Source organism: Schistocerca serialis, chromosome 5, assembly GCF_023864345.2.
Source record: "Schistocerca serialis cubense isolate TAMUIC-IGC-003099 chromosome 5, iqSchSeri2.2, whole genome shotgun sequence".
Classification (NCBI taxonomy): Eukaryota; Metazoa; Arthropoda; class Insecta; order Orthoptera; family Acrididae; genus Schistocerca; species Schistocerca serialis.
The window spans coordinates 417,381,103-417,408,770 of record NC_064642.1 but is presented as its reverse complement, the minus strand read 5'-3'; the positions used below and the strand labels follow the sequence as shown (position 1 = coordinate 417,408,770).

The following is a 27,668-nucleotide window of genomic DNA, read 5'->3' as shown; positions in this document are numbered from 1 at the left end:
ACAGGTCCAATTAGAATGTATTCATTATACACTCCTGGAAATGGAAAAAAGAACACATTGACACCGGTGTGTCAGACCCACCATACTTGCTCCGGACACTGCGAGAGGGCTGTACAAGCAATGATCACACGCACGGCACAGCGGACACACCAGGAACCGCGGTGTTGGCCGTCGAATGGCGCTAGCTGCGCAGCATTTGTGCACCGCCGCCGTCAGTGTCAGCCAGTTTGCCGTGGCATACGGAGCTCCATCGCAGTCTTTAACACTGGTAGCATGCCGCGACAGCGTGGACGTGAACCGTATGTGCAGTTGACGGACTTTGAGCGAGGGCGTATAGTGGGCATGCGGGAGGCCGGGTGGACGTACCGCCGAATTGCTCAACACGTGGGGCGTGAGGTCTCCACAGTACATCGATGTTGTCGCCAGTGGTCAGCGGAAGGTGCACGTGCCCGTCGACCTGGGACCGGACCGCAGCGACGCACGGATGCACGCCAAGACCGTAGGGGACCGCACCGCCACTTCCCAGCAAATTAGGGACACTGTTGCTCCTGGGGTATCGGCGAGGACCATTCGCAACCGTCTCCATGAAGCTGGGCTACGGTCCCGCACACCATTAGGCCGTCTTCCGCTCACGCCCCAACATCGTGCAGCCCGCCTCCAGTGGTGTCGCGACAGGCGTGAATGGAGGGACGAATGGAGACGTGTCGTCTTCAGCGATGAGAGTCGCTTGTGCCTTGGTGCCAATGATGGTCGTATGCGTGTTTGGCGCCGTGCAGGTGAGCGCCACAATCAGGACTGCATATGACCGAGGCACACAGGGCCAACACCCGGCATCATGGTGTGGGGAGCGATCTTCTACACTGGCCGTACACCACTGGTGATCGTCGAGGGGACACTGAATAGTGCACAGTACATCCAAACCGTCATCGAACCCATCGTTCTACCATTCCTATACCGGCAAGGGAACTTGCAGTTCCAACAGGACAATGCACGTCCGCATGTATCCTGTGCCACCCAACGTGCTCTAGAAGGTGTAAGTCAACTACCCTGGCCAGCAAGATCTCCGGATCTGTCCCCCATTGAGCATGTTTGGGACTGGATGAAGCGTCGTCTCACGCGGTCTGCACGTCCAGCACGAACGCTGGTCCAACTGAGGCGCCAGGTGGAAATGGCATGGCAAGCCGTTCCACAGGACTACATCCAGCATCTCTACGATCGCCTCCATGGGAGAATAGCAGCCTGCATTGCTGCGAAAGGTGGATATACACTGTACTAGTGCCGACATTGTGCATGCTCTGTTGCCTGTGTCTATGTGCCTGTGGTTCTGTCAGTGTGATCATGTGATGTATCTGACCCCAGGAATGTGTCAATAAAGTTTCCCCTTCCTGGGACAATGAATTCACGGTGTTCTTATTTCAATTTCCAGGAGTGTAGTTGACATAAACTTATTAAATGATTGTGAAAGATTGGTTGTTACTTACCATAAAGATGACATGATAAGTTGTAGTCAGGCACAATTAAAACACATTTACAGATAAGCTTTCAGCCACAGCCTTTGTCAGAAAAAGAAAGAGAAACACACACTATTCATTCATACAAGCAAGCACACCTCACACACTCATGAATACCAAATCCAGCAGCTTGAACCAGCTAGGATTGGTCCAAGGTGTCGGAGTTGGCACCTGTGTTTGCGTGAGGTATGCTCACTTGTATAAATGAATGGAGTGTGTTTCTCTTTCTTTTTCAGATGAAGGATGCAAGGAGAAACAATATCTCTATTGTGGGAAATACTTCTTTTTACTAAAATAAGGTAGAATTTGTTGTGGTGGTGGAATGTCTGTGAGAAGGTGAGCAGTTTTGGAAGAAAATATGTTTTTGATTGGAAAATAATCACCATGAGGACTTCATAAGATACGAAAGTATGTGCTATGGAGAGGGTTGAGGTGGTTAGGAGAAGCCATTGCAGGAAGGACAGATGATTTTAGTGAAAGAAAGAATGCATATTTTGTGACTAATGCAAAACTCACTTTGTCAAAGGATTGGTTTTTTTTTTTTTTTTTGCTTCTAGAGTGCTGCGCTTCATAATTTGCACAGGTCCAATTAGAATGTATTCATTATACACTCCTGGAAATGGAAAAAAGAACACATTGACACCGGTGTGTCAGACCCACCATACTTGCTCCGGACACTGCGAGAGGGCTGTACAAGCAATGATCACACGCACGGCACAGCGGACACACCAGGAACCGCGGTGTTGGCCGTCGAATGGCGCTAGCTGCGCAGCATTTGTGCACCGCCGCCGTCAGTGTCAGCCAGTTTGCCGTGGCATACGGAGCTCCATCGCAGTCTTTAACACTGGTAGCATGCCGCGACAGCGTGGACGTGAACCGTATGTGCAGTTGACGGACTTTGAGCGAGGGCGTATAGTGGGCATGCGGGAGGCCGGGTGGACGTACCGCCGAATTGCTCAACACGTGGGGCGTGAGGTCTCCACAGTACATCGATGTTGTCGCCAGTGGTCAGCGGAAGGTGCACGTGCCCGTCGACCTGGGACCGGACCGCAGCGACGCACGGATGCACGCCAAGACCGTAGGGGACCGCACCGCCACTTCCCAGCAAATTAGGGACACTGTTGCTCCTGGGGTATCGGCGAGGACCATTCGCAACCGTCTCCATGAAGCTGGGCTACGGTCCCGCACACCATTAGGCCGTCTTCCGCTCACGCCCCAACATCGTGCAGCCCGCCTCCAGTGGTGTCGCGACAGGCGTGAATGGAGGGACGAATGGAGACGTGTCGTCTTCAGCGATGAGAGTCGCTTGTGCCTTGGTGCCAATGATGGTCGTATGCGTGTTTGGCGCCGTGCAGGTGAGCGCCACAATCAGGACTGCATATGACCGAGGCACACAGGGCCAACACCCGGCATCATGGTGTGGGGAGCGATCTTCTACACTGGCCGTACACCACTGGTGATCGTCGAGGGGACACTGAATAGTGCACAGTACATCCAAACCGTCATCGAACCCATCGTTCTACCATTCCTATACCGGCAAGGGAACTTGCAGTTCCAACAGGACAATGCACGTCCGCATGTATCCTGTGCCACCCAACGTGCTCTAGAAGGTGTAAGTCAACTACCCTGGCCAGCAAGATCTCCGGATCTGTCCCCCATTGAGCATGTTTGGGACTGGATGAAGCGTCGTCTCACGCGGTCTGCACGTCCAGCACGAACGCTGGTCCAACTGAGGCGCCAGGTGGAAATGGCATGGCAAGCCGTTCCACAGGACTACATCCAGCATCTCTACGATCGCCTCCATGGGAGAATAGCAGCCTGCATTGCTGCGAAAGGTGGATATACACTGTACTAGTGCCGACATTGTGCATGCTCTGTTGCCTGTGTCTATGTGCCTGTGGTTCTGTCAGTGTGATCATGTGATGTATCTGACCCCAGGAATGTGTCAATAAAGTTTCCCCTTCCTGGGACAATGAATTCACGGTGTTCTTATTTCAATTTCCAGGAGTGTAGTTGACATAAACTTATTAAATGATTGTGAAAGATTGGTTGTTACTTACCATAAAGATGACATGATAAGTTGTAGTCAGGCACAATTAAAACACATTTACAGATAAGCTTTCAGCCACAGCCTTTGTCAGAAAAAGAAAGAGAAACACACACTATTCATTCATACAAGCAAGCACACCTCACACACTCATGAATACCAAATCCAGCAGCTTGAACCAGCTAGGATTGGTCCAAGGTGTCGGAGTTGGCACCTGTGTTTGCGTGAGGTATGCTCACTTGTATAAATGAATGGAGTGTGTTTCTCTTTCTTTTTCAGATGAAGGCTGTGGCCAAAAGCTTATATGTAAGTGTCTTTTAATTGTGCCTGTCTGCAACTTAACATGTCACCTTTACGGCAAGTAGCAACCTGTCTTTTTCTACATTGTTGATATTCCAACCTAGAGTTTCCATTGTTTCTTTTAAATGACTGTATTTTTAGATGTATCTCTATATGTAAAAAAAGAAATTTTGGCATATGGCAACATGATTTTTGGTGCCATTCACCTGTCTTATGATTTCCGGAAGTCATTCTATAATATCTTACTGTTTTCTTATTTGGTATTTTATTTGAGCATGGGTTATATGATGCTTCTTTACTAGTGTGTAACAATTTATTTATAGCACTCACTTTTCATCATTTATTGTAATTCTCATATACTTTGAACATAATTTATATTTAAAAGTGGATTAACATTATTTACACTAATCATGTACTGTATATAAGTTATTGATGGTTGTTTTGATGACTTGTAACATATATTAGCAATAATTTTGCCTTTTAATACTCTTTAATGTAATGAGAAAATTACTTTTCATAATACTGGTTTGCAGTCTAATTGTTTGAAACTGGTATTAAAGTGAGATACCTCTCTGTGACATTTTGAATGATGACAGCAAGCACAGACTTACTGTGTTTTACTTTTCAGATGAGTTAATAAATACCTTGAAAGTGAATTTGTCATTGGATATGGTAATTTATATTTTTTCAGGTTTTCTTGAGTGTATGAATTAGATGTAAAATCATCTGTTGCAATAAGAAATAGTGTTTGGAATGTGACAGGAGTGCAAATATATCCATCCTTTTTCATGTCATTAGGGGAAGTGAATTATCTCAGCAACATAGTTCTGTTCTCTTCTGTATCACCACATCCATTCCCCATGCTTAGTACAAGGGTAATTTGTTAATTTTGTGTAACACAAAAAAACTAGCATTTCATTATTGTTTGAATTTTATGTGGTATTTGCAAATGGTTTGAGATGCTGCCAAAAGAACACAAAATAGTTGTGAACATAGCAGGAAGAAGATTGAGTGAGCAAGAACTCATGGTCTTTCCAACAATAACTGAAGAGAAAATGTTATTCCAGAAAAAAACTGTTGGTGTGAACTGTAAATAAGTAACCAATGTTCCAGGTAGTTACATAACTACATTCATGGGGGCACCAGGGAAACTAGCTAAAAACCCTGCTAAGAACTTCTTTTGCAAGGGGTTGCAGGGCACTGTGTTATTTGACACAGGCCAGCCATACTCCTAGTTTTAGTCTAAATAACCAGAAATTCCTTTGGCTCACAATTGCAAGAATATGCTACATATTTTTATCAGGTTTAGTGTCAGATGCCAACTGGAAAATTACAATCATATTCAGTTGTCAAAAAGTATTAATGCTTTTTTGGTTTTAGAAAACTGAGAATTAAGTCTAGATATATATCTTAAAAGGACAAATTATTGGCTCAGATGCAAAATGCAGATGTCAACGAAAAACACACTCTCAAATTTAAGGGACTTTGGTTCCCTAAAATTCTCAGCCCTTATGATTTCTAATGGGAAACACACTAGTTTGTAAAAGTGCCTTTCTAAATCTGCATGGTGTTACACAGAAATACCTTTCTTGCATATGCTGGCTATTAGTCGAAAGCATAATTCCACTAAATAAATCCTTGCCCCACTAAAATTCCCAAAAGTATTTCTCATTTAATAGACCAAAATATCAAGACTTCCTGAGCTACAAGAACACTTTATGCAAGGAAGGAAATGAAGAAATTGGATTATTTGTTAGACATGAAAGTTATGAATCATCTCTTCCTCTTGAAGTGCCAGAAGTGAATATCTGACATATTTCCTCTCTACAGTCCTGTGGAACAAAGAGTATATGTAACCTGTGTGATGTTCCTATCAGAGGACTAATGTGATCTCCAACATGGTTATTGTGAGGGTACCAGTAGAGTCTAAGCTGCCAGGAGCCTCACACTAATGATGGCCCTAAACATTTTCCAGCTCAGTCTCAAGCGAAGATTCAGTAATGGATTACTGAAAATGATTGACAAATTGAAACTAGTACAGCCACTTGTTACATTCCTACTCTTGCTTAACAATAAAATATAATTCCTTTGTTCATTTTATAAAAAAAAATGAATGTTTATGCACGTTCCTACACATTAATAGCTTTTAACTTCTCGTATTATCACTGGAGAGAAATCAGTTGTTGTAACTGACTGGACACACTGAATAAGTGCAGTGACTACAGGAAGTTAAATGTTTGTGGCAAGAAATATGAACATAATCAAACAGAGACTGAGAACTTTATCATTAAAAAGAAATAAAGCTCAGAATTCGGTATAAAAAATACAATACAGAGCTGTAAAAAATGATAAGTGCTTACAAATGAAACATACCCAGATTAATGTGTGTAAATGAACATGAATTAAAAGAAAATGAAATATGCAGTTTTACTATAAAAGATTACCGGCATGTTCTTGAAAACTATTTCTGCAGACCAGAATATAAGGGTGGAGGAGTAGCAATATTAGTTTAAACAGGCAAGAATTATGATACTGGGTGATTGTAGATACAAAAATTTACCTAGAAGTAACGAAAAAGATTTTGAAATTACAAGTATTGTACACAATGAATTAAGGGTATTCTGTGTGTACCAATGACCAGGTGACAGAATAGATACTTTCCTCAAAAAAGTCAAATCTGCTAGGGGGGAAAAATGAAAGATTGTGTAATTCATGGTGATATTAGTATTGATATGCAAAAAGAGACACAAAGAAAGCAAAAATTTGAGTAGATGCTAATACAGCACAACATGAGGGCAACTGTAATGGAATCTACAAGAGTAACTCTGTAAACTGAGTCAGTTCTTAATATTATTATCACTAACATAAATAGCAAAGAAAATACAACAAAGGTTCTACAAACAGGACTTTCTGATTGCTTTGGACAGCTATGTGAAGTATATGGAAATCTCAACCTACATACAGAAAAGAAACCAAACAATGGAAAATCCAGGATGGAATGTAACAATATTATGAGAAGGAAAGTTGGTACTGACCATGTAGCGAAGAGGCTGGGTCGCAGATAGGCACAACAACAACAAAAATAATAATAATAATAATTATTATTATTATTATAGCTTTCAGCCATTAAGGCCTTCAACAACAATAGACACACATATGTGCATGCACACACACTCATGCAAGTGCAACTCACACACGTGACTGCAGTCTCATGCAACTGAAACCACACTGAGCAGCAGCACCAGTGCATGATGGGAGTGGCGACTGGGTGGGGGTAAGGAGGAGGCTGGGGCGCAGGGGGGAGGGGGTGATGGTATGGTGGGGATGACGGTCAGTGAAGTGCTGCAGGTTAGAGTGAGGACAAAATATACATAAATAAAGACTGGGTGTGGTGGTGGAATGATAGCTGTGTAATGCTGAAATAAGAACAGGGGAGGGGCTGGATGGGTGAGGACAGTGGCTAACAAAGGTTGAGGCCAGGAGGATTACGGGAATGTAAGATGTATTGCAGTGAAAGTTCCCACCTATGCAGTTCAGGAAAGCTGGTGTTGGTGGGAAGGATCCATATGGCACAGGTTGTGAAGCAATCATTAAAATGAAGGATATCATGTTTGGGAGCATATTCAGCAACAGGATGGTCCACTTGTTTCTCGGCGGAAGTTTGTCGGTTTCCATTCGTGTGGACAGACGGCTTATTGGTTGTCATGCCTACATAGAATGCAGCACAGTGGTTGCAGCTTAGCTTGTAAACCACATGACTGGTTTCACAGGCAGCCTTGCCTTTGATGGGATAGGTGATGTTAATGACTGGACTAGAGGAGGTGGTGGTGGTGGTGGTGGTGGTGGGAGGATGTATGGGATAGATCTTGCATTTAGGTCTGTTACAGGGGTATGAGCCTTGAGGTAAGGGGTTGGGAGCAGGGGTTGTGTAAGGATGGACAAGCATATTGCATAGGTTTGGTGGATGGTGGAATACCACTGTGGGAGGGGCAGGAAGGACATTTCTCATTTTAGGGCATGATGAGAGGTAATTGAAACCTAGGTGGAGAACGTAATTCTGTTGCTCCAGTCCTGGGTGGTACTGAGTTACAAGGAGAATTCTTCTCTGTGGCTGGACTGTGGGACTTCAGGAGGTGGTGGGAGACTGGAAAGATAAGGCATGGGAGATTTGTTTTTGTACAAGGTTGGGAGGATAATTATGATCTGTGAAGGCTTGAGTGAGACCCTTGGTATATTTTGAGATTGACTGCTCATCACCGCAGATATGATGAGCATGGGTGGCTGGGCTGTACGGAAGGGACTTCTTGGTAAGGAACAGGTGACAGCTGTCGAAGTGCGTGTACTGCTGTTGTTACTAGGTTTAATGTGGATGGAGGTACTAATGTAGCCATCTTTGAGGTGGAGGTCAACATCTAGCAAGGTGCCTTCCTCCCCATCCCAGCCTCCTCCTTACCCCCACCCAATCGCCACTCCCATCATGCACTGATGCTGCTGCTCGCAGTGTGATTCAGTTGCCTGAGACTGCAGTCGTGTGTGGGAGCTGCATATGCGTGAGTGTGTGTGCATGTGCGTATATGTGTCTATTGTTGACAAAGGCCTTAATGGCCACAAGCTTTAATTGTGAGTGTCTTTTTTGTGCTTATCTGTGACTCAGCATTTCTGCTATATGGTGAGCAGCAACTTTTCTTCTCATAAACAGAAGAGAAAAATGTAGAAGGAGATATTAGGCTTTTAAACCAACAAAACATCAACATATTTAATGTAATGGTGAGAAAAGAACACTGGGCAGATGTTCTTAAAGCTCGGGGAACAGATGAAAAATACACTACTTTTAAAGAAACCTTAACACATTACCTCAGCATTTTCAAAAACCAAGAGGAAAAGGAAAAAGCCTTCAAAGCAAGCAGTGTATCACAAAGGTAATAATAAAACAGGAGGCTACATTATGAGTGATGCAACAGAGGGCATTTCAAAATCATCAAATTATATGAAAACAGCCTAGGATATAATTTACTGTCACATGGGCAACAAAAAATACATGCAGAAAACAAATGAAATAGAAAGTGTGAAAGTGAATAAGATAATCATTACAGACAAAACAGAAATTGTCAACATCCTGAATAACAACTACATAGATACAGTAGAAAACCTAAGGCACACATTTTAATAACCAAGGAACTCATCACACCACAGTGAAAAATAACTCGAGCCGCTCAGTTCCCCTGAAACTGGTATCTAAAGAGGAAGTGAAAAAGGTTATAAGAAACCTTATGGGGAAAAAAGTCTGCTGGACACGAAGAAGATTCAAACGACCTAATCAAGCAGGTGGCAGCAGAAATAATTACACCACTGTTGTATATAATCAACTGATCATGCTAAGAAGGAATATTTCTTGATAAATTAATTAAAAAAGGGAAAAGATGATGATCCTAAGAATTACAGACCAGTATACTTAGTACGAGGGCTATCCACAAAGTTCATTACATTTTGGAATTAAAAATAAATAAAGTATTGGAAATTTTTTTTATTATATACAGATGAAAGCCACACTTAAATACTACTTTTTTACATAGTTACCATTTAAATTAAGGCACTTAATGTAGCGATGGACGAGCTTGGAAATTCCTTCGCCGTGAAATTCGGCCGCCTGCGCCTTCAACCACATAATGACTGTCTTTTGGGACAGAAAAGGTGTGATTTTTTGTGGATTTCCTGGAAAGAGGCACTACAATAAACTCTCAAAGGTATTGCCAAACTCTGCACAACCTCAGAAGAGCAATACAAAACAAGCGCAGGGGAAAGTTGGGCTCAAAGATCTCGCTGATTCACGACAACGCCCGGGTCCACACGGCAAATGCCACTCGTGAAGTTCTCGAACCGTTTAAGTGGGAGTTGTTTCCTCATCCGCCATACAGTCCCGACCTGGCACCGAGCGACTTCCACTCATTCCCAGCAATGAAGAAGTGGTTGGCTATGCAGCGTTTTGATGACGACGTACAGCTTCAAGAAGAGGTAACCATGTGGTTGAAGGTGCAGGTGGCCGAATTTTACGACAAAGGAATTTCCAAGCTCGTCCATCGCTGCGATAAGTACCTTAATTTAAATGGCAACTATGTAGAAAAGTAGTATTTAATGTGGCTTTCATCTGTATATAATAAAAAAATTTCCAATACTTCATTTATTTTTAATTCCAAAACGTAATGTACTTTGTGGATAGCCCTCGTATCATGCTTCTCCAAAATGATAGAAATGCTCATGCTCAACAGACTAACTGCTTACCTGGAAAATCATAATATACTAACTCCAGCACAGCATGGATACCAGACAGGGATATCAATGGAAACAGCAATTGAATCAACAACAGAATTTATTGTGTAGCTGTTAGGCAACCAGATGGTTATCTCGAGTTTTTCTTGACTCATCCAAAGTGTTTAACACAGTAATCATGCAGTCCCAGTAAAGAAATTAGAGACAAGCAGCACACTCAATAAAATTGTATCTCAGTAACAGGAGGCAATATGTAACCATTAACAACTTAAACAAACCAGAAGTTAGAAGCATCAAGTATGGCGTACCTCAGGATCTGTTATGGGACCTGTTGTCTTCAGTTTATTTGTAAATAATGTACAAACATGTGAAAATGAAGATCAGACACTGTATGCTGATGATATGTCTGTGCTAAATCTTTCCAACAACTTTTTCTCAAGTGATTCAAACACGTTCTCAGTAAATAATACTGCACAATGGCTCATGGGCAATGAGTTAATTATTAATCAGAAAGAAAACTATGTATGAGGTTTTCCACATTAAACAAAACGAAGAACACACAGATGTTTTTCTAGGTGAAACTGGAAGAAGTAATTCCATTTCAGTTGTTAGGTGTAACAATAGACAGTGAGCTAGGTTGGAAGCAGCAGATGAATAGCGCATCCAACAAACTAAACTCAGTGATATCTGTAGTGAAACAACTGGCTCATTATGCACATAAGAATCTCTTGTGCACTTTTTGAACCATACACGCAATGTGGAATCACAGTATGAGAAAACTCAACCATCACAAGAATGAAAACATTCACACTACAGAAGAAAGCCATTTCAATCACATTGAAAAAGAAGCAAAAAGAATCTTGTAGAAACAGTTTCAAGAAACTTTTATTTTGACATTTCGATTATATATTCAAGACCATTGTGGCTGCATTAAGAGATTCCACAAAACGGGAGACCAATGTATTTATATAACACAAGAAACAGAAAAAAATTGCTGAGCATTTCACACAGACTTCAAATTTTTGATAAAGGATCTACATACAGTGGTAGGAAATTAATAAAAGTATTGCCAAGAGACTTAAAAAAGCTCAAACTGATATGATATATCCTGCATCACTAAAAAAGTTGATAAGAAAAGAAGAATTCTACAGTGTGTCTGAGTACATGAGCAGACTGGAAGGAAAAGTTCATACTGTGGATGATAAATGTGGTGCTCAATATTAAGAGAAACTAGAGTTACAAATTAGTGTAAGGAACTAAACTAGATTTAAAACTACTCATTTACAATATGAGATTCATAAAAAATGTATTTTTAACTCTGGTGTAAATCTTTTACGTTTATGTACATAATGTGCAAGCTATGATATGTATATTGTCAAGATGGAATCAAAATTATGAGTCCTGTATTACAACTACATACCTGTACAAAATGTAATTTGTGGAACCAATAAAAATCACAAACACAGTTTTTCTAAAATTGACAGTTTTGTACTTACCTGCAGAAGGGTTCTCCATATCATATAAAATTGAGAATAAATGATGGTTTTTTCATTTGCCAACCCACTGAATTATCTTCATCTGGAAGTATTAAATTTGCGTTATTAGTGGGTTTTATTTTATTTATTTATTTAATTTTAGCGTATTGGAAAAATTGGACAACATGTAACTATAACTGTTGTAAAGCTTCTCTTTTGTTGCTATTCTTTAATGGTGTAACAATTTTTTCATACCCTTGCAATTACATTTTTTTACAGGGAAATAAGCATTTTAGGCCTTGTTCTTATTGCAATTGGAACAGGAGGCATTAAGCCATGTGTATCATCTTTTGGTGGTGATCAGTTTGTGTTACCGCAACAGGAAAAACAATTAGCTCAGTTTTTCTCATTGTTCTACTTTGCAATCAACTCAGGAAGCTTAGTTTCAACATTTATTACACCCATTTTAAGAGAAGATGTTCCCTGCCTTGGCCAAACATCATGTTATCCTCTTGCTTTCGGTGTGCCAGCAGCTTTGATGATAGTGTCAATAAGTAAGTACAATTAATTATTTTACAAGTGCCAGTAAATGCTGTGAAATTAATTTCAAATACTATTTGCTTAAAGCTTTATAATTGATCTTATCTGATTTTATAATTGATGATGTAACAGGCATTCACTTCTCTTTAGATTGTTTCACAAAGCTTGTACTGAGTGAGATGGTTGAGACAATGAACTCACATTCAGCAAGAGCAGAAGTCAAATCTGCATCTGGTTATCCATATTTTGGTTTACAGTGGCTATATAAATAACTTATAGTCATTGCAGGATGGTCATAAGCAAATAGTCTGCACTGGAAGCAGAAATTAAGTGATTAGGCTGGTACGCCAGAATATCTGATCTGGTTATAGTAACGAAAAATTTACTTCTAGCTATCCATAGTAAGTTAGTTTACTAGGTGTTATTCAGTCATTGCTTAGGCCTGTAGGACATCTTAAAACTGGTATCATTTTATGCCATTAGTGAACTGAACTAAATTTTTAACAAAGTTCTGAAACTATATTTCAGCAAAGCTCCATTGGTAATGAAATTGAGTAATCTCCAAAAGTGAAAAATATTCAACTGTAAAACAGTTACATACAGACAGTAGGACATGTAAGTTAAAATTCTCACTCATTAAACATAACAGAGCTGCAGGAAACTGATCATCCTGAAGTGTATTAAACATGTTCATTTAGACACACCAAATTCCAAAACTTCTCTCATCAAGTAAGAGAAACTTAATATATGAAGTAAATCAAGAAAACAAAATAATACTAAAACAGACTCTTCATTGAAAATTTATATAACAGGATATTTAAAAAGAATGACTGTTACTCAGAATTAATGTGAAAAATAGAGCCTTAGAAATTGGAGAGCAGTTGCTACTTAAGTCACCAGAACAGTAACTGCTGAAGGAAGCCTAATTTGGCACACCTTAACAAAAAAGATTCAATCTACAGTTGTAAGAGTTCAAAAATTATCTAGTTATGAGAAGATAAATATAAGAAAGAGTAAGAAAGAACACATGGAATATACAGGTGGTGAAGGAAAGGAAGGGTTTTCAAAATTCATCACTAGACAGATGATGGACTAATAGCCAACCTTCAGGTCCCACCCTACCACTTACAACTGGTAACAGATAATTACAGGTGAGACCCAAAATTATAATAAATTTAATTCATTCATTCATTGTACTACAGTTCCATAGGTCCCATCTGCCTTTATGGATGTGGAATGAGTCGAGTAATAATGGAAGTACTTAAGGAGTAAAGGAGACAACTTACTGAAAAGAAGAAGCATATACATAAAAGAAAATATACAATAATTTACGCAGAGAAAGAGTTTACATTTGAACAGCATTCAAAACAACTGCATGCTTGATATACCGTATTCTAGGTTGTCACTGACACAACAGTCACGAACACCTAAGTCTAAAGTTATAAAGTGCCACAATCCATCAAAACCCTCATCCACTTTAAATTTAAGGAGGTATTAGACACATGGCTAAAAAATAAAGCATAGTACTCAATTGAAGAATATCTTGGAAGTAATCTGAAAGGAATGTGTAAACAATGAAATAATGTAAATATCATTAACTAAATGTGTAAAACCGTGTAATTAATTCTTGAATGTAAACTGTATAATGATTATTGCTGAGAGAGAGAGAGAGAGAGAGAGAGAGAGAGAGAGAGAGAGAGAGAGAGAGAGAGAGATATGGGAGGTGGAAGAAGGGTTGGGAGTGGGTGACTAGTTGCTTAGAAAAAGGCTCCAATTGGCTGGATAAGAATGTGGGAGGGAGGTGGGGAGGGAGGTACAGGGCATATGCACAAGCTTGGCACGTGTTGGAACCAATGGTGCACAATGAAGATGAATTGAAGATCTCAGTTGGAAGGGGGTGATAGGACAGGGGAAGGGGCAACAGATGGATGGAGGGTTTGGCGTAGCGCTTCAAGAATTTCAATGCAAATTCTAGAGATCCTCGGCTTTCCACCATCTCGAACACTTGGTATTTTACGTATGAGCGTGACAGATGGGAATGTGTCTACTGCGCCACAGTTTAAGTGTGTCCATGATGAGCATCTATTACGAGAAGACTAAAGTTGTGGTGGTCTGTTGGCACTGACAAGTGGCGGCCCCACATGCCTTGGAAGCTGCATGTCCAGTACAAGGAGTAATCAAGGATTTTCTTCGGGTCCTGTCACTTGGGTCGCCATGTTCTAACGCGACGATCGGTGACTGTGTGGTGCTGGGGTGCAAGACTCTCGCATCTCTCATGGGTGATTTACGTATTGTGTGCAGCCAATCTTCTTCTCAGGACAGGCGGCTGTGTTGATCTTCACAATGCTTCTTCTCCAAAGATTATGTGAACTACTTCTCTACCCTTGAAATGATTCATTCGTCTCAGAAAACTTTCATATCAGCTCGGCTATATTTTCTTCTTCACAGTAAAACAATTACACAAGTTTGACATGCTCTTTCAAATCTCATAAATCAACCCGGCCTGGAAAACCTTAGTACTTAACATATACCATTACAGTCTCTTTTAGTTTTAATAACCCTTGTCAAAACAGTTCTTGCTCGTAGCAAGTCAAACAACAGAGTATGTGAGTCTCTAGACAAAACACATTTAATTTGTTCCCAACAGTCACAACTATTTCAATGCCAAAGTGTAGCCCTTGATTACTCTTTGTACTGGACATACGGTTTCCAAGGCAAGCGCAGCCACTTGTCAGTGCCAATAGACTGCCACAATTTTAGTCTTCTCGTAGCACCTGCCCGTCCTGCACACACACATAAACCATGGTGCAGTAGACACATTCCCATCTCTCACTCTTGTACATAAAACATTGGGTGTTAAAGATGGTGGAAAGCTGAAGGTCTCTAGAATTTGTGTCAAAATTCTTGAGGAACTACAGTTGGGACAGTGAATCAACAGAGATGGAGGCCAGGAGGGTTACAGGAGTGAAGGATGTTTTTCGAGGATAACTTTGGTCATTGTAGTTCAGAAAAGCTGGTGGTGGAGTGAATGATCTGCTTGTGAAGTGTCCACTGAAATAGAGCATGTTGTGCCACTGGATGGTCAACATTCTTGGCCACAGTTGAATGGTGGCTATTCACACTGATGGACAGCTAGCAAGCTGGTTGGTTGACATACTGACATAAAAAGCTGTCAGTGATTGCAGTAGCGTTAGTATATGACATTGCTGTTTTCACACATGGTCTTTTCTCTGATGCAGTATGATAAACCAGTGGTAGGGCTGCAGTAGAAAGTGTTGGATGTGTGGATTGGGCATGTCGCGCACCTGGGTCTTCCACAGGAAGTGGCATAGGGTTAAACTAGGACGTTGTATAGGTTTGGTGGGTGACTGAACACCACTTTAGGATGAGTGGAAAGGATCCCGGTTAGGATGTAGGATGCCCCTCATTTCAGGGCATGGATGAGAGATAATCAAAGCCTTGGCAAAGGATGTGGTTCGGTTGTTCTAGTCCTGGGTAACACTGGGTGGCAAAGAGGGCCTTCCTTTGTGGCTGATTCTTGGGGGGTTGGTGAGAGGACAACAGGTGTATGAGGATAAGGAGAGGGAAATCTGTTTATAGAGTAGGTGGGAAATCTGTTTATAGATTAGGTTTGAGGGTTAGTACCATTGTGTGAAGCCCCTTCAGCATCCTGGACATGAGAGTTCTCATCACTGCAGATACACTATATTTAGGTGACCAACCTGTATGGGAGGGATTTCTTGGTATGGACAGCTGTTGAAATGCAGGTATTGTTGGCGATTAGAATGTTTAATATGGGCAGAGGTGTGGATGGAGCCGTCAGATGTGGAGGTAAACATCCAGGAAGGTGGCGCATAGGGTTGAGGAGGATTCGATGAAGGAGATGGTAAAGAAGGTGTTGATGTTTTGAAGGAATGAGGATATGATTTCTTGGCCCTGAGTCCAGCTCATTAACATATCATCAGTGAACCTGAATGTAACAAGGAGTTTGGGATTTTGAGAGGCTAGGAAAGTTTCCTCTGGATGACCGACAAAACGTCTGGCATAGCAGGGTCTTACGTTATGTTATGTGGGTACTCATGGCTGTGCCACAGATTTATTTATATACCTTCCCCTCAAAGGAGAATTCATTGTATGTCAGTATATAGTTAGTAAGGTATATGATGAATGAGGTAGTGAGAACATCAGAAGAATGTTGAGAGGTGGTGGTACATAATGCAAGGCCATTGGCATGAGGAATGTCAGGGTATAGGGATATGGCATCAACAAAGACAAGTAGCGATCCAGAAGGTAAATGGCTGGAGAGTCAGTGAAGGAAGTAGTTAGTATCTCTTATCTAAGAGACTTGGTTTTGGGGAATTGGCTGGAGGTGTTTGTCAGCCAGATTGGAAATTCTTACAACGGGACATCCAGGTTCGTTAGATTTATGAATTTATGGGAGCACGTAGAAGATGGGTGTGTGGGGTGTCATTGGGGTGAGGAGGGAGATGGGCTGGAAGAGGTTTTGGGATGGTTCTAAGGATTTCCGTAGGGATTGGAGGTTACATTGGACCTCTTGAATGAGATAATGTAAGCATTCTTCCATGTAGTCACAGAAATTCATCATGGTGATGGTGGAGCTTTTGCCTGAAAGGAGGATGATTATGTCAGGATCTGTTTTCAGGTTGTTTATGGCTGTTCTGTCTTCTGCTGAAACTTTAATGTTCTTGGGAAGAGATCTGGGAAAGGGTGGTAAGGCCAAATTGGAGGCATGGAATTCATGGAGGATGATAAGGGGTGGAAGATGACAAGGGCAGGAGGGTCACAGTTGGATGCTGATATGAACTGGGAGAGATGAGGTCCATTGTCTGTATTAGGTTGTCTTTGGTTGGAGGGATTGGTTGCAAAGAAGTGGTTAACAACAGTGTTTGGGGTTTGTTTGGGTTCTGAATTTCTTGGAGTGTCAGGAGGGAGTTCTGGAGGATGTGGAAAAATGGAAATGTCAACTAGGCAAGGTCTGTGTGTGTGAGGGTTTTTCATGAGGGTTCACTGTGGGTAGGATAGATGCTAATGTGTAGCAGTGCTCCAAAGCAGGAGTAGGATGTCGGCATGTTTGACACTTTATGGAGGTGCTATCTTGAATGCTCTTCTGGGTGTTGTAGGGCAAAGCTTTAAATTTCAGAAATATGGAGTATATAGTCAGGATTAGACAGTATCAGTATCTTGTAGAGGGAGCAGAGGTGACTGTGCCATGGAAATGTGTGCTGTGGCAACGTGCGGGTGAGGGTGACGTGCGGGTGAGGGTGACGTGCGGGTGAGGGTGACGTGCGGGTGAGGGTGACGTGCAGCTGAACATATTCACAATCTGGATGGATCCTTCCCTCCACATCCAGCTTTTCTGATCTCCACAGATGGCAGTTATCCTTGAAAGACATCCTCCACTCCCATAACCATCCTGGTCCCAGTCTCCTTGAACCCACTGTCCCCACACCCTCCACCCAATGGTTTCCCCTTCCTCTGTCCTGCCACATGCTAACAATTCATGTCCCTACGTTATCTCCAGCATATGCCATTTCTCACTAAAATTTAGTATTTGTGGGGATCCACAGCCTTCAGATGTTTAGTAAATGTAAACACAGTCCATAGCAGGCTGTCATGAGATTTTTATTTGGTTGTGTGATTAGCTACACGTCATTGTCAAGCACATGTAAAACCAACATGAAAAGGCACTGCATTGTCTGCATACATTGCCATGTATAAATTACACTTTACACATCTCACAATTTAACAGAGATCCTGAGTCGCAGATAGGTGACTGTTCCAAATAGCCTGTAGCCTACAGTTGCCTTAGACTGCAGTTTTGTGTGTGTGTGTGTGTGTGTGTGTGTGTGTGTTTTTTTTTTTGTTTGTTTGTATCCAGCAATGAACCATGCAACAAAATTAGTTTTGTATTTGAAACTGTTCTCTACACATTTCAGAGGAATATTTTGAACAACAGTTGCACAAGGTAGTGTGCTTTATGGAAAGGATGTACAAGAAAATCCTATTGTTGTGCAATGCTGTAATGCTTATTTGTATCATGTTTGAGAGCTGGCCCTTTTTAAATGCTCACCAACAAGCACTTGGACAGAGTCGCCATGCCAATAAGCTTCAGAATGCATAGTTCACAAGTAGTTGAAAGGATTTTTTTCCATTATCTCATTCTGAGTCACAATATTCATGCTGAATGATGATGGAGATTCTTGGAAGGAACAACACACAAAATAAGGGAAAGGCAACCACTCACCTATAGCAGAATGATGTGTGGTGCATAGAAACATGTAACAGTAAACATTACTCACACTAGCTTTGAGCTGCTCTTTTCTCTGTAGCACAAATACAGACATTCACACACACAGTCATCTGAATGAGCACACCCACAGTTGCCACAAGAAAGCACAAGAGTTCAAAAGGTAGTGTGGTAACAGTTTTTTGTTGCGTGTTTCTATGCGCCACACATCAGGTCACTCTAGGTGAGTGGCTGCCTTTCCCTTATTTTATGTTATAATCACACTGGCATTTTCAATGGGTTAAAAACACTGCATATTTCTAACACATTCTGTAAAAGCCTTAGCAAATGTTGCTATATAAGTTGTGTAACTGTCATACTCTTTTTGCAGTTGTCTTCCTCATTGGAAAATCACTTTATGTCATAAAGAAGCCAGAAGGAAATGTGGTTTTAAAAGTTTCAAAATGTATTACCGTAAGTATATTTATTTTATTCATTTTTGCTTTACCTTAGTAATTTTATTTCTCTTTTAAGTTATCTGGATTTGTCACAAAGGTCATTTTCTGTACTACTGTAACAGGTGTTGGTAGGCTTGTAAATAATGGGGAGGGGACACGGTAATTACAATGACAAATCATTCCCACTCCCTTCACTTACTATGAATACTTTTATTCTCATAGGCATATACACAGTGTGTGTAGCATAGAGTGCATACTGCAGAGAAGTCACTTAGCAAAGATACAGTTGTTCTTGTTGCCGTAGGGCAGCAATATTACTGGTGGGTAGAGCAAACGGTTCTACGTCCGCACAGGCTTGATGAATGGATGATAAAATCTGGTAAATAAGACAGAATGTTTAGGATAGGCTACAGCTCTAGACTCTTTAGTCTAGATATTGCCTGCAGCTTTAGTGCTTGGATGATTTTTGGATGAAATCATTCAGTCAGTCCTAAGAAATTAGGCCATTCTAAGCATACACATAACGAATTGCAAGTCAGTTTAAGTATTCAGAGGATAGTAATTATAATACAAAACTCCTAGGGCACTGATTTGATTTGATTTGATTTTTTTATTTGGTCTTGTTGATTACATATTGTTCAAAGGGTCTACTAGTAATATAAGACAGGTAAAAGGAAAAAATACAAAATTATGTGAGCATTTTATATATCAAATACATACATACTTTCTATGAACAATTGATTGTGGATTATATTAAAACCTGCATTTTACTGGTACAAGTCTAAGCAAATGCTTACAGTAGTAGAATGAATGGAAGTACACATTTTTATCCCAGTGCCACAAGTAGATAATGAAATTTACATTTTGTCATTACAATTTTTTTATCTTCAGCACATAAGTAAGTTTATATGAATTCTTAATAATGTAGAATAAATGGTAGTACACATTTTAACCTAAGATACAAATAAATTCACATTTTATCACTGTAATTTACGTTAGAAGTACACAATTTTGTCTTCCTGAAGTAAGCAAAGATTTTTTTTTTCTTCTATTTTTACTCAAAAGGATGCCTTATTACTCCAGGAATTCATTCATTTTATAAAAAGTTTGTTCTCTGAGGAATGTTTTTAGTTCCTTTTTAATATCTGCATGATATCAATTTCCTTTTTTATACAGATGGGAAGCTTGTCATATGCTTTTATTACTGACTCAGTTACTCTCCTTTGCGTTTTTGTCAGAGTTGCAGAGCCTTGGTGGAAATTTTTCCCCCATCTTGTGTTATGCTTGTGGATGTCACAGTTTATCATTTGATCCCAGTGTGGCTGATGCTTTTGTGTTTTTATTTAGCACTCTCTCCTGTACATAAATTAGACTTGCTGTTAGTATTCTATAAGTACAAAACAGAAACTTCAGTATTTGCATAAGTATGATTTCAGCTCTTAGCTCAGTCATGCTTACAAGCATCATCTTATGGTTTAGTGACTTGTACTAATGGCGACAATGAATAGCTATGTAGCTATGTAAACTGTGCCAGAAATAGAGAATTCCACTCACAGCTGAAATGAATAGCAAAGTTCATTGCACTATTCATCAGTGCTTTGAAAAATAGTAAAATTTAGAAGAGAAGGTATACTTTTTTTGAAGTTTGGCAATAATTTTCATTTATTACTAACTTGTTTTCAGCTTTATAATTCACTCAAAAGTCAAATACGTATTTTGTATTCCCTTGGTTCTCTCATGTTCACACTACTTAAATACCACAGCTCTTCCCGACAGACTACATATAATTTTCCACAGTGGTCACAGATGATATTATATTTGCTAGCTTATGACAAAGGATTGTAATAAAGTTCTTGTAATACAGTTCATTCACCTTACAAAATTTTAGGGGTTATTGGTGTAAATATTTACATATAAAGCTAAGAGATATAAGGTACATAAAATTTCATGATATTCACTTCAGCAACAATTTTGCAGGAACCCTTTAACTGACAATTTGTTACAAATTAGTATGACAGTAATTAGTCAGAACTTTGTCACTTAAATCTGATTTCTCATACTCTTTTTCTTTATGGAACAGTATTCCTTTTATCCTAAACCACTCTGCTACAACAATTTTAAATGTACTGTAGTGAACAAAAGGGCCAACTTTTGTAAGTTCATTGAAAAATCTAAGGTCTAGCATTTTTGAACCTTATCTAGCCTACAGCAGGATATAACAGCTGATTGTCCAGTTCTTGTGTTATGTTGATATACAGACATCCTAAAGTTGACATAATTTAAATTCTCTCTCTCTCTATTTATATCTCTCTCTCTCTCTCTCTCTCTCTCTCTCTCTCTCTATCTCTCTTTTGAGAAGGCATATACGTATAGAGGTTAGGGATATTCATAACACTGGGCTCTTTGAAGTGATCTTCACAAGATTAAGTAGGCTATATCTTTACTACTGTAGAATATCCTAGCCATACTGTGCCCATTACTATTGTGAAATATGGCTCTCTATTAGCAGGTCTTACTCTTTTAGCAAGAGTCTCTGGAATTATTGTAACATATAATACAGTGCACTATTTTTTGACACTACTAACTTGTTTGTATTATCTAATACAAAAGAGCAATAAATATGATAACAAAATAACAATAAAACAAAACTTATTACAGAAGAGGGTTATCTGAATAGCAAAACACAGTCCTCCAGACACACTGCAAAACTGTATTCAGAGTGCTTAAAATGTTAATAGGACCCTCACTATACATTACATAACATGTATTTTATGTATCAGGGCCAAGCTTGAAGATTTTTAGACAAATGCTGACTTCTATAGCCACAGTACCCAAAACAGGACAGAATTCAACATACAGTGAATGAAACAAACCAACACATACAAGCATGTGACCCATATCAGTTATAAACTTTACGGCAGACTCCCAATTTACACCAGAAAGTTACAAGAGGAAAACATCATACTTAAGCAAAGTATACTGGGCAACAACATTTTACTGGTATGTTTATACGAGGGCTATCCACAAAGTACATTATGTTTTGGAATTAAAAATAAATAAAGTATCGGAAATTTTTTTTATTATATACAGCTGAAAGCCACACTTAAATACTACTTTTCTACATAGTTGTCATTTAAATTAAGGCACTTATCGTAGCGATGGACAAGCTTGGAAATTCCTTCGTCGTAAAATTTGGCCGCCTGCGCCTTCAATCACGTGGTTACCTCTTCTTGAAGCTGTGCATCGTCATCAAAACGCTGCATAGCCAACCACTTCTTCATTGCTGGGAATAAGTGGAAGTCACTCGGTGCCAGGTCGGAACTGTAAGGTGGATGAGGAAACAACTCCCACTTAAAATATTCGAGAACTTCACGAGTGGCATTTGCCGTGTGGGCCCGGGCGTTGTCATGAATCAGCAAGATCTTTGAGCCCAACTTTCCCCTGTGCTTGTTTTGTAATGCTCTTCTGAGGTTGTGCAGAGTTTGGCAATACCTTTGAGGGTTTATTGTACTGCCTCTTTCCAGGAAATCCACAAAAATCACACCTTTTCTGTCCCAAAAGACAGTCGCCACGTGGTTGAAGGCGCAGGTGGCCGAATTTTATGACGAAGGAGTTTCCAAGCTCGTCCATCACTACGTTAAGTGCCTTAATTTAAATGGCAACGATGTAGTAAAGTAGTATTTAAGTGTGGCTTTTATCTGTATGTAATAAAAAAAATTTCCAATACTTTATTTATTTTTAATTCCAAAACGTAATGTACTTTGTGGATAGCCCTCGTATTAAACCAAAAGTGACACTAGTGTCTTTTGCCATTAATATTTTCATTAAGTTTACGTATCTGACAGAAAGCTGCTGTCTGAAGTAAAACTTTTAATGAAACTTTTCTTATTGTTTGTTGCTTATGGGGAACAAGAGTATAGGCTTGAAAAGAACATGCTATGAATTTATAACAATAAAAGACTGTATGCATATGCTGGTATAAAAATTTGTAACACGTTACATTAGAAATAAGATTGAAAATCTCCAAATATTCAAAAACAAGCTAAAAAGGCTACCTCTTTAACAACTTCTTTCACAATTTATCAGGATATTTGGACTAGGAAATTTAAATACAGTGTAACTCTAATGTTTATATTAAACAGATCTTGACTTTTCCAACTTATAAACAACTGACTGATGTCTGCACTAAGTTGCATAAATATTTTGTTTGCTGTAGTAGATGAAAACAAGAGCCAAATAGTAGCATAGTAGTAGTTTTTTCCCTCAAAGTAGCTCTTTTTCTCCTAATGTGCATAAACTAATATAAAATAATTTAGAAGTAATTTCCCAAATTAGCAGTATGTTAATAATACAAAATAGTAGTAGCAGTAATAGTAATAATATCATTAGACCATTACAGCAATAGACAGCATCACACTCATAAAACAACTGATAATTTAAAAGAAACAACAGTCTTTTTTATTAATGTTCCAGTATTGTATTACTGTTGATAAATTCCTTTTTTTTTCACCTAATGGGTGGGCAACTAACCAGTCATGCAGTATTTGTTTGAACAGTCATTCTAATAATTCTTGTACAAATTGTGGGAGCTTATTAAATAATTTGTGTTCCACGAGTTCACAGCTTTAAGTGACTTTGACAGTCAGTGGTACGGAGTGTGAATGCCTCTATTCATTCTTCTGCCATAACAATCTAAAGTTTCTCTGCAAAGTTGTCTTAACAAATAAACTGCTCTTGACAATTTACCACTAATGTATTGCACATGTTGACCCAAACATAATTTATCATCTAAACATACTCCCAAGAACTAAAAACAGCTTGGATCATCTTGTAGAAGATTGTCTTTTAGGCTAAAAACCATCTTCTGCATTATGGTTTCATTCAGCAAGAATCCATTTGCTTTAAATGAATAGGCTGCTTGTTTTAAGACTACTGTAGTTTTAAGACTACTGAAATCATTTCTACTGTAAATAAAAATTGTATCGTCTTCATATAGCACTGTAATTGACTTAATAGATGATGGCAGATCATCAGTAGTTATTAGGAACAGGAAACGCCCAGTACAGATCCCTGTGGAACACGTACCTGGACTTCTTCTATACTGGACATTTCTTCGGCATCACAGATAACTTGTTTACGGTTCTGTGGATATGTTTTTAATAATTTGTGTGAGGGGAATTCCCACTGGCCATAATTTGCTAACACTACACTTCACACAAACACCCTGCAATGGCTGCTCTTGCCTGTTAATATATAGCTTCATTTGTTCCAAAATAACACAATGAATGAATGAATGAATAAGTGAACCACTTGGCCCTTTGTTTATCTTGCTCTCTTAGTCCTGTATCATATGCTTCATTTGTTCTCTCCTGTCAGTAGGCAATAAAAGTCTGCTCCAAGTGGAATCCACATTTCTGTTTGTGTTGTTGTGTTGAAAATATTATGTGAAAATGATTGTCAGTGATGTTATTCTGTGTATAATATTAAGTATTGCGACTCAAATTCAGCCTAAAGAACACAGTAAAGAAAATTTACTATTATTTGCTACCGGTATATATGTGCACATTAAATGAATGTTTGCTTGTCAGCATATAGTGTTAGATAAGCTGAACTGCCTGAACAACTTTGTTGGCAGTTGTATCACTTCTTTCATTTCCATTTGCGACTGCACAGCTCCCCATTGTCCACATTTATATGTGTACACTACTGATTTCAGTTTCAAGAAATTGTCTGAATTCACTGAACCAAACTTGGGCATTGATATATAACAGCTCTGAACACCAAATTCAATCACTCAACACTGATTCACACCCTAAGTCCATTTTCAAATTATCTAAAATTGTAATTTCACAGAAATATTCCCATTTAATCTCAGTTCTGAGAGCAGTTGAACACCATATGAAACATGGCAGCGGAGACCTTTCCATAATTTCTTACAGCATCATCATGTTATGACATGTCACAATAGAATGCAATGTATGCTGCCCTAGTTTGTGTCTTGGAAGGTATCAATAGAATGACCAGAACACTGTCATTCTGGAAACTTTCAGATTGATCATTCTCATAACTACCACTAATGGTAATTCAGTAATTTTTTTTTCAATGTTTGGTTGGTTAGCAGGTTATAAGTGGAAAACCTTAATTAGGAAAAGAAGCTCCTGTTATAAACAGATTCATTATTTTTCCAGTTATACTGTTCAGTTGATGTTCATTTATAAAATTGCTATCTTGCTTTTCTATTAATGACTGACTCTTGTACTTTTTGTTCAATATTTATTGATTGCTAACAGAGTAGAAAGTTTAGGAATCAAGACATGCCCGGTAAACACTACTGCAGGGGAGGGAAATAGCTGACAGAGGAAAGAAAAGCTCTTGCTTTCTCATGCAGTACTGACACTGCACGCTAGATGTCTGTTTCACATTATAGTTGAGGCAAAAGAAGATTCCTGACAGCTCACAGGGCTTTTTCAGCTGTCACCTGCAGGCAGAAACAGTAGGCATCTGTAAAGTTGCAACAACATGTTACATCACTGGTTGAGGTAGATGCATGGAGCTGCCATATCAAACCCATTGCCACTATTGGGGATCTTCCTTTGCCAACTCTGCTACAGGTATCTCAAAAAGTAAAGCAAGGCAGGGTCTGATGACCTTGTTGTTTGGTTCCTTACACATTTCAAGTACTTTCGATCGCCGATAGTGAAAATGCAACTTACAGTTCGCATGAACGGTGGGAAAAGCAAAAAGGCACTGTGGGGAATAAGATAAGAGAAGAAAATTTACTGACTCAAACAACTGTGAAGGAGGTCGATATAAATGTGCCGACCAAACATTGTGTCGAAGTGTGTAGTAAAACAATACAAAACGAATTGCAAATTGTGAACTCCAATAACAGGAAACTGTTTGTGTTTTCAGACAGCCATGGTCATGGAATTGCGAGTAAACTAAAAGAAACAACTAAAACATTTTCGTGTGGTATAGTGAAACCGGGAGCCCCACTTGGCGAAATTAAAAAAATTGACCGAATCCGCAGAGGCAAAAAATCTGCATGATAAAGACTTCGTTGTACTTATGGGAGGCGCAAACGATGTCTACAAAAATGAAACAGCGAGTGCAACGCGCGATCTTAAACAGTGTCTGAGGAACCTCACTCACACTAATGTAACACTTGTCAATATTCTGCTTTGCTATGATCTTGTAAGATGGTCATGTGTTAACAGGGAAATAGAAAGTGCCAACAGTCAGTTTGCAAAAATATGTAGACATTTTAAAAACGTGAAATGCATTGATATAAGCAGTATTGGACATAGATTTCACATGCAACACGGACTTCACCTGAATGGCTTGGGGAAAGAATATCTGACAAGCCTGATAACCAGGGTAATAAAAAAACCACCAAAATAAATTCAAAACCAAAATGATAATTGCATCACCATCGCCTGACTCCATAATGAAAACGCTTCAAAAAAATTCATTAGAAACGTCAGCAGCAGCAGCAAAACATGTAAAAAAACCAAATTTTAACAGAAAGAACAGTGGACATAGATTTCAACAACAAAAGAACTACTGTTCCTCATCAGCCAAGTATTATTTTAGACAAAAATAACAAAAACGAGAAGACTCAAAGTTCACAAGGAAACACAGCAGTAGTGGTAGAACAAACATTTGAAGTGTCAGAAACAGCATCACCATCGACAACAACAAATAGAAGACTGTTGGACAGAAGAAATGCTGAGCCTCCTTCTCATCTCAACGATTTTTTTGTGTGTGGTCCTGAAGCAAAAGAAGGGAGAACAGTAGGTAGTGTCAGGTGTCTCCTCTCTCCTGTCTCAAGACAGACTCCAATGGATTCTCAGTCAGGTAACAGCACTACTAGAATGAAAAAGCAAGAGGAAGGCATCTCTTTCTTTCATCAAAATATAAGAGGCCTCTTAAACAAAACAGATCAACTCCTAATTAACATTAGTGAAAAGGACAGTATAAATAATGCCCAGATTTTGTGCCTAACTGAGCACCATGTTACTGATAAATGTGCCTTGCCATCTATGGTAAGTTATAGTTTAGTAACATACTACTGTAGGGAAAGTAAAGATAAAGGTGGAGTAGCAATTTATATTAAGGATAGTGTAGCATACAAAGCTATAGATATTAAGAAATATTGTGTGGAACAACAATTTGAGGCATGTGCCACAGAAATAACAACTAAACTCTACCCAATAATAGTGTTGGCTGTCTACAGGGCTCCTCCAGGTGACATAAAAACTTTTCTGCATTCAATGGAACGCCTTCTGTCGGGGTTACTTTCAAAAGCGAAATATATTGTAGTTTTATGTGATTTCAATATAAACTTTTTGACAGAAAATAAGAATAAAATAGACTTTGAGATTGTCATGACCTTACATAATCTGACATCAGTAATAAACTTCCCAACAAGAATTACATCCAAGTGCCAGACTATGACAGACAACATTTTTTTAGATGTAAATAGACATCAGAATTATATTGTCAGGCAGGATATAAGTGGGCTTTCAGATCGTGATGGACAAATTCTCACTATTTATGACGTTAATCTGTTCAAAAAAGAATTTCCTCAATGGAAATTCATAAGAGTAATTAACGAAGAGGCAAAAGGAACTTTCAACCACAGGTTGCAGCAAATGGATTGGTCTTTAGTATATAGCCATGATGATGTTGATACTAAATTTAACTGTTTTATAAATGAATTCTGTGCTCTTTTTGAAGAAATATTTCCCAAGAAATGTCTCAGAAACAGCGCTCCCAATTCTGGAAGCAAGCCTTGGATTACAAAAGGTATAAAACAGTCGT

The 27,668-nt window shown here is 39.4% G+C and overlaps 1 protein-coding gene across 3 annotated transcripts in view; it reads left to right on the top strand.

The window, feature by feature from the left end:
• The window catches only part of LOC126481164 (peptide transporter family 1), a 338,990-nt gene that overhangs the window by 241,196 nt on the left and 70,126 nt on the right, over positions 1-27,668 (top strand). For all 3 annotated transcript variants that reach the window (XM_050104731.1, XM_050104732.1, XM_050104733.1), the window contains 2 exons: positions 11,880-12,154; positions 18,779-18,861. In XM_050104731.1, coding sequence (XP_049960688.1) covers positions 11,880-12,154; positions 18,779-18,861 — 358 coding nt within the window. The remainder of the gene's footprint in view (positions 1-11,879; positions 12,155-18,778; positions 18,862-27,668) is intronic.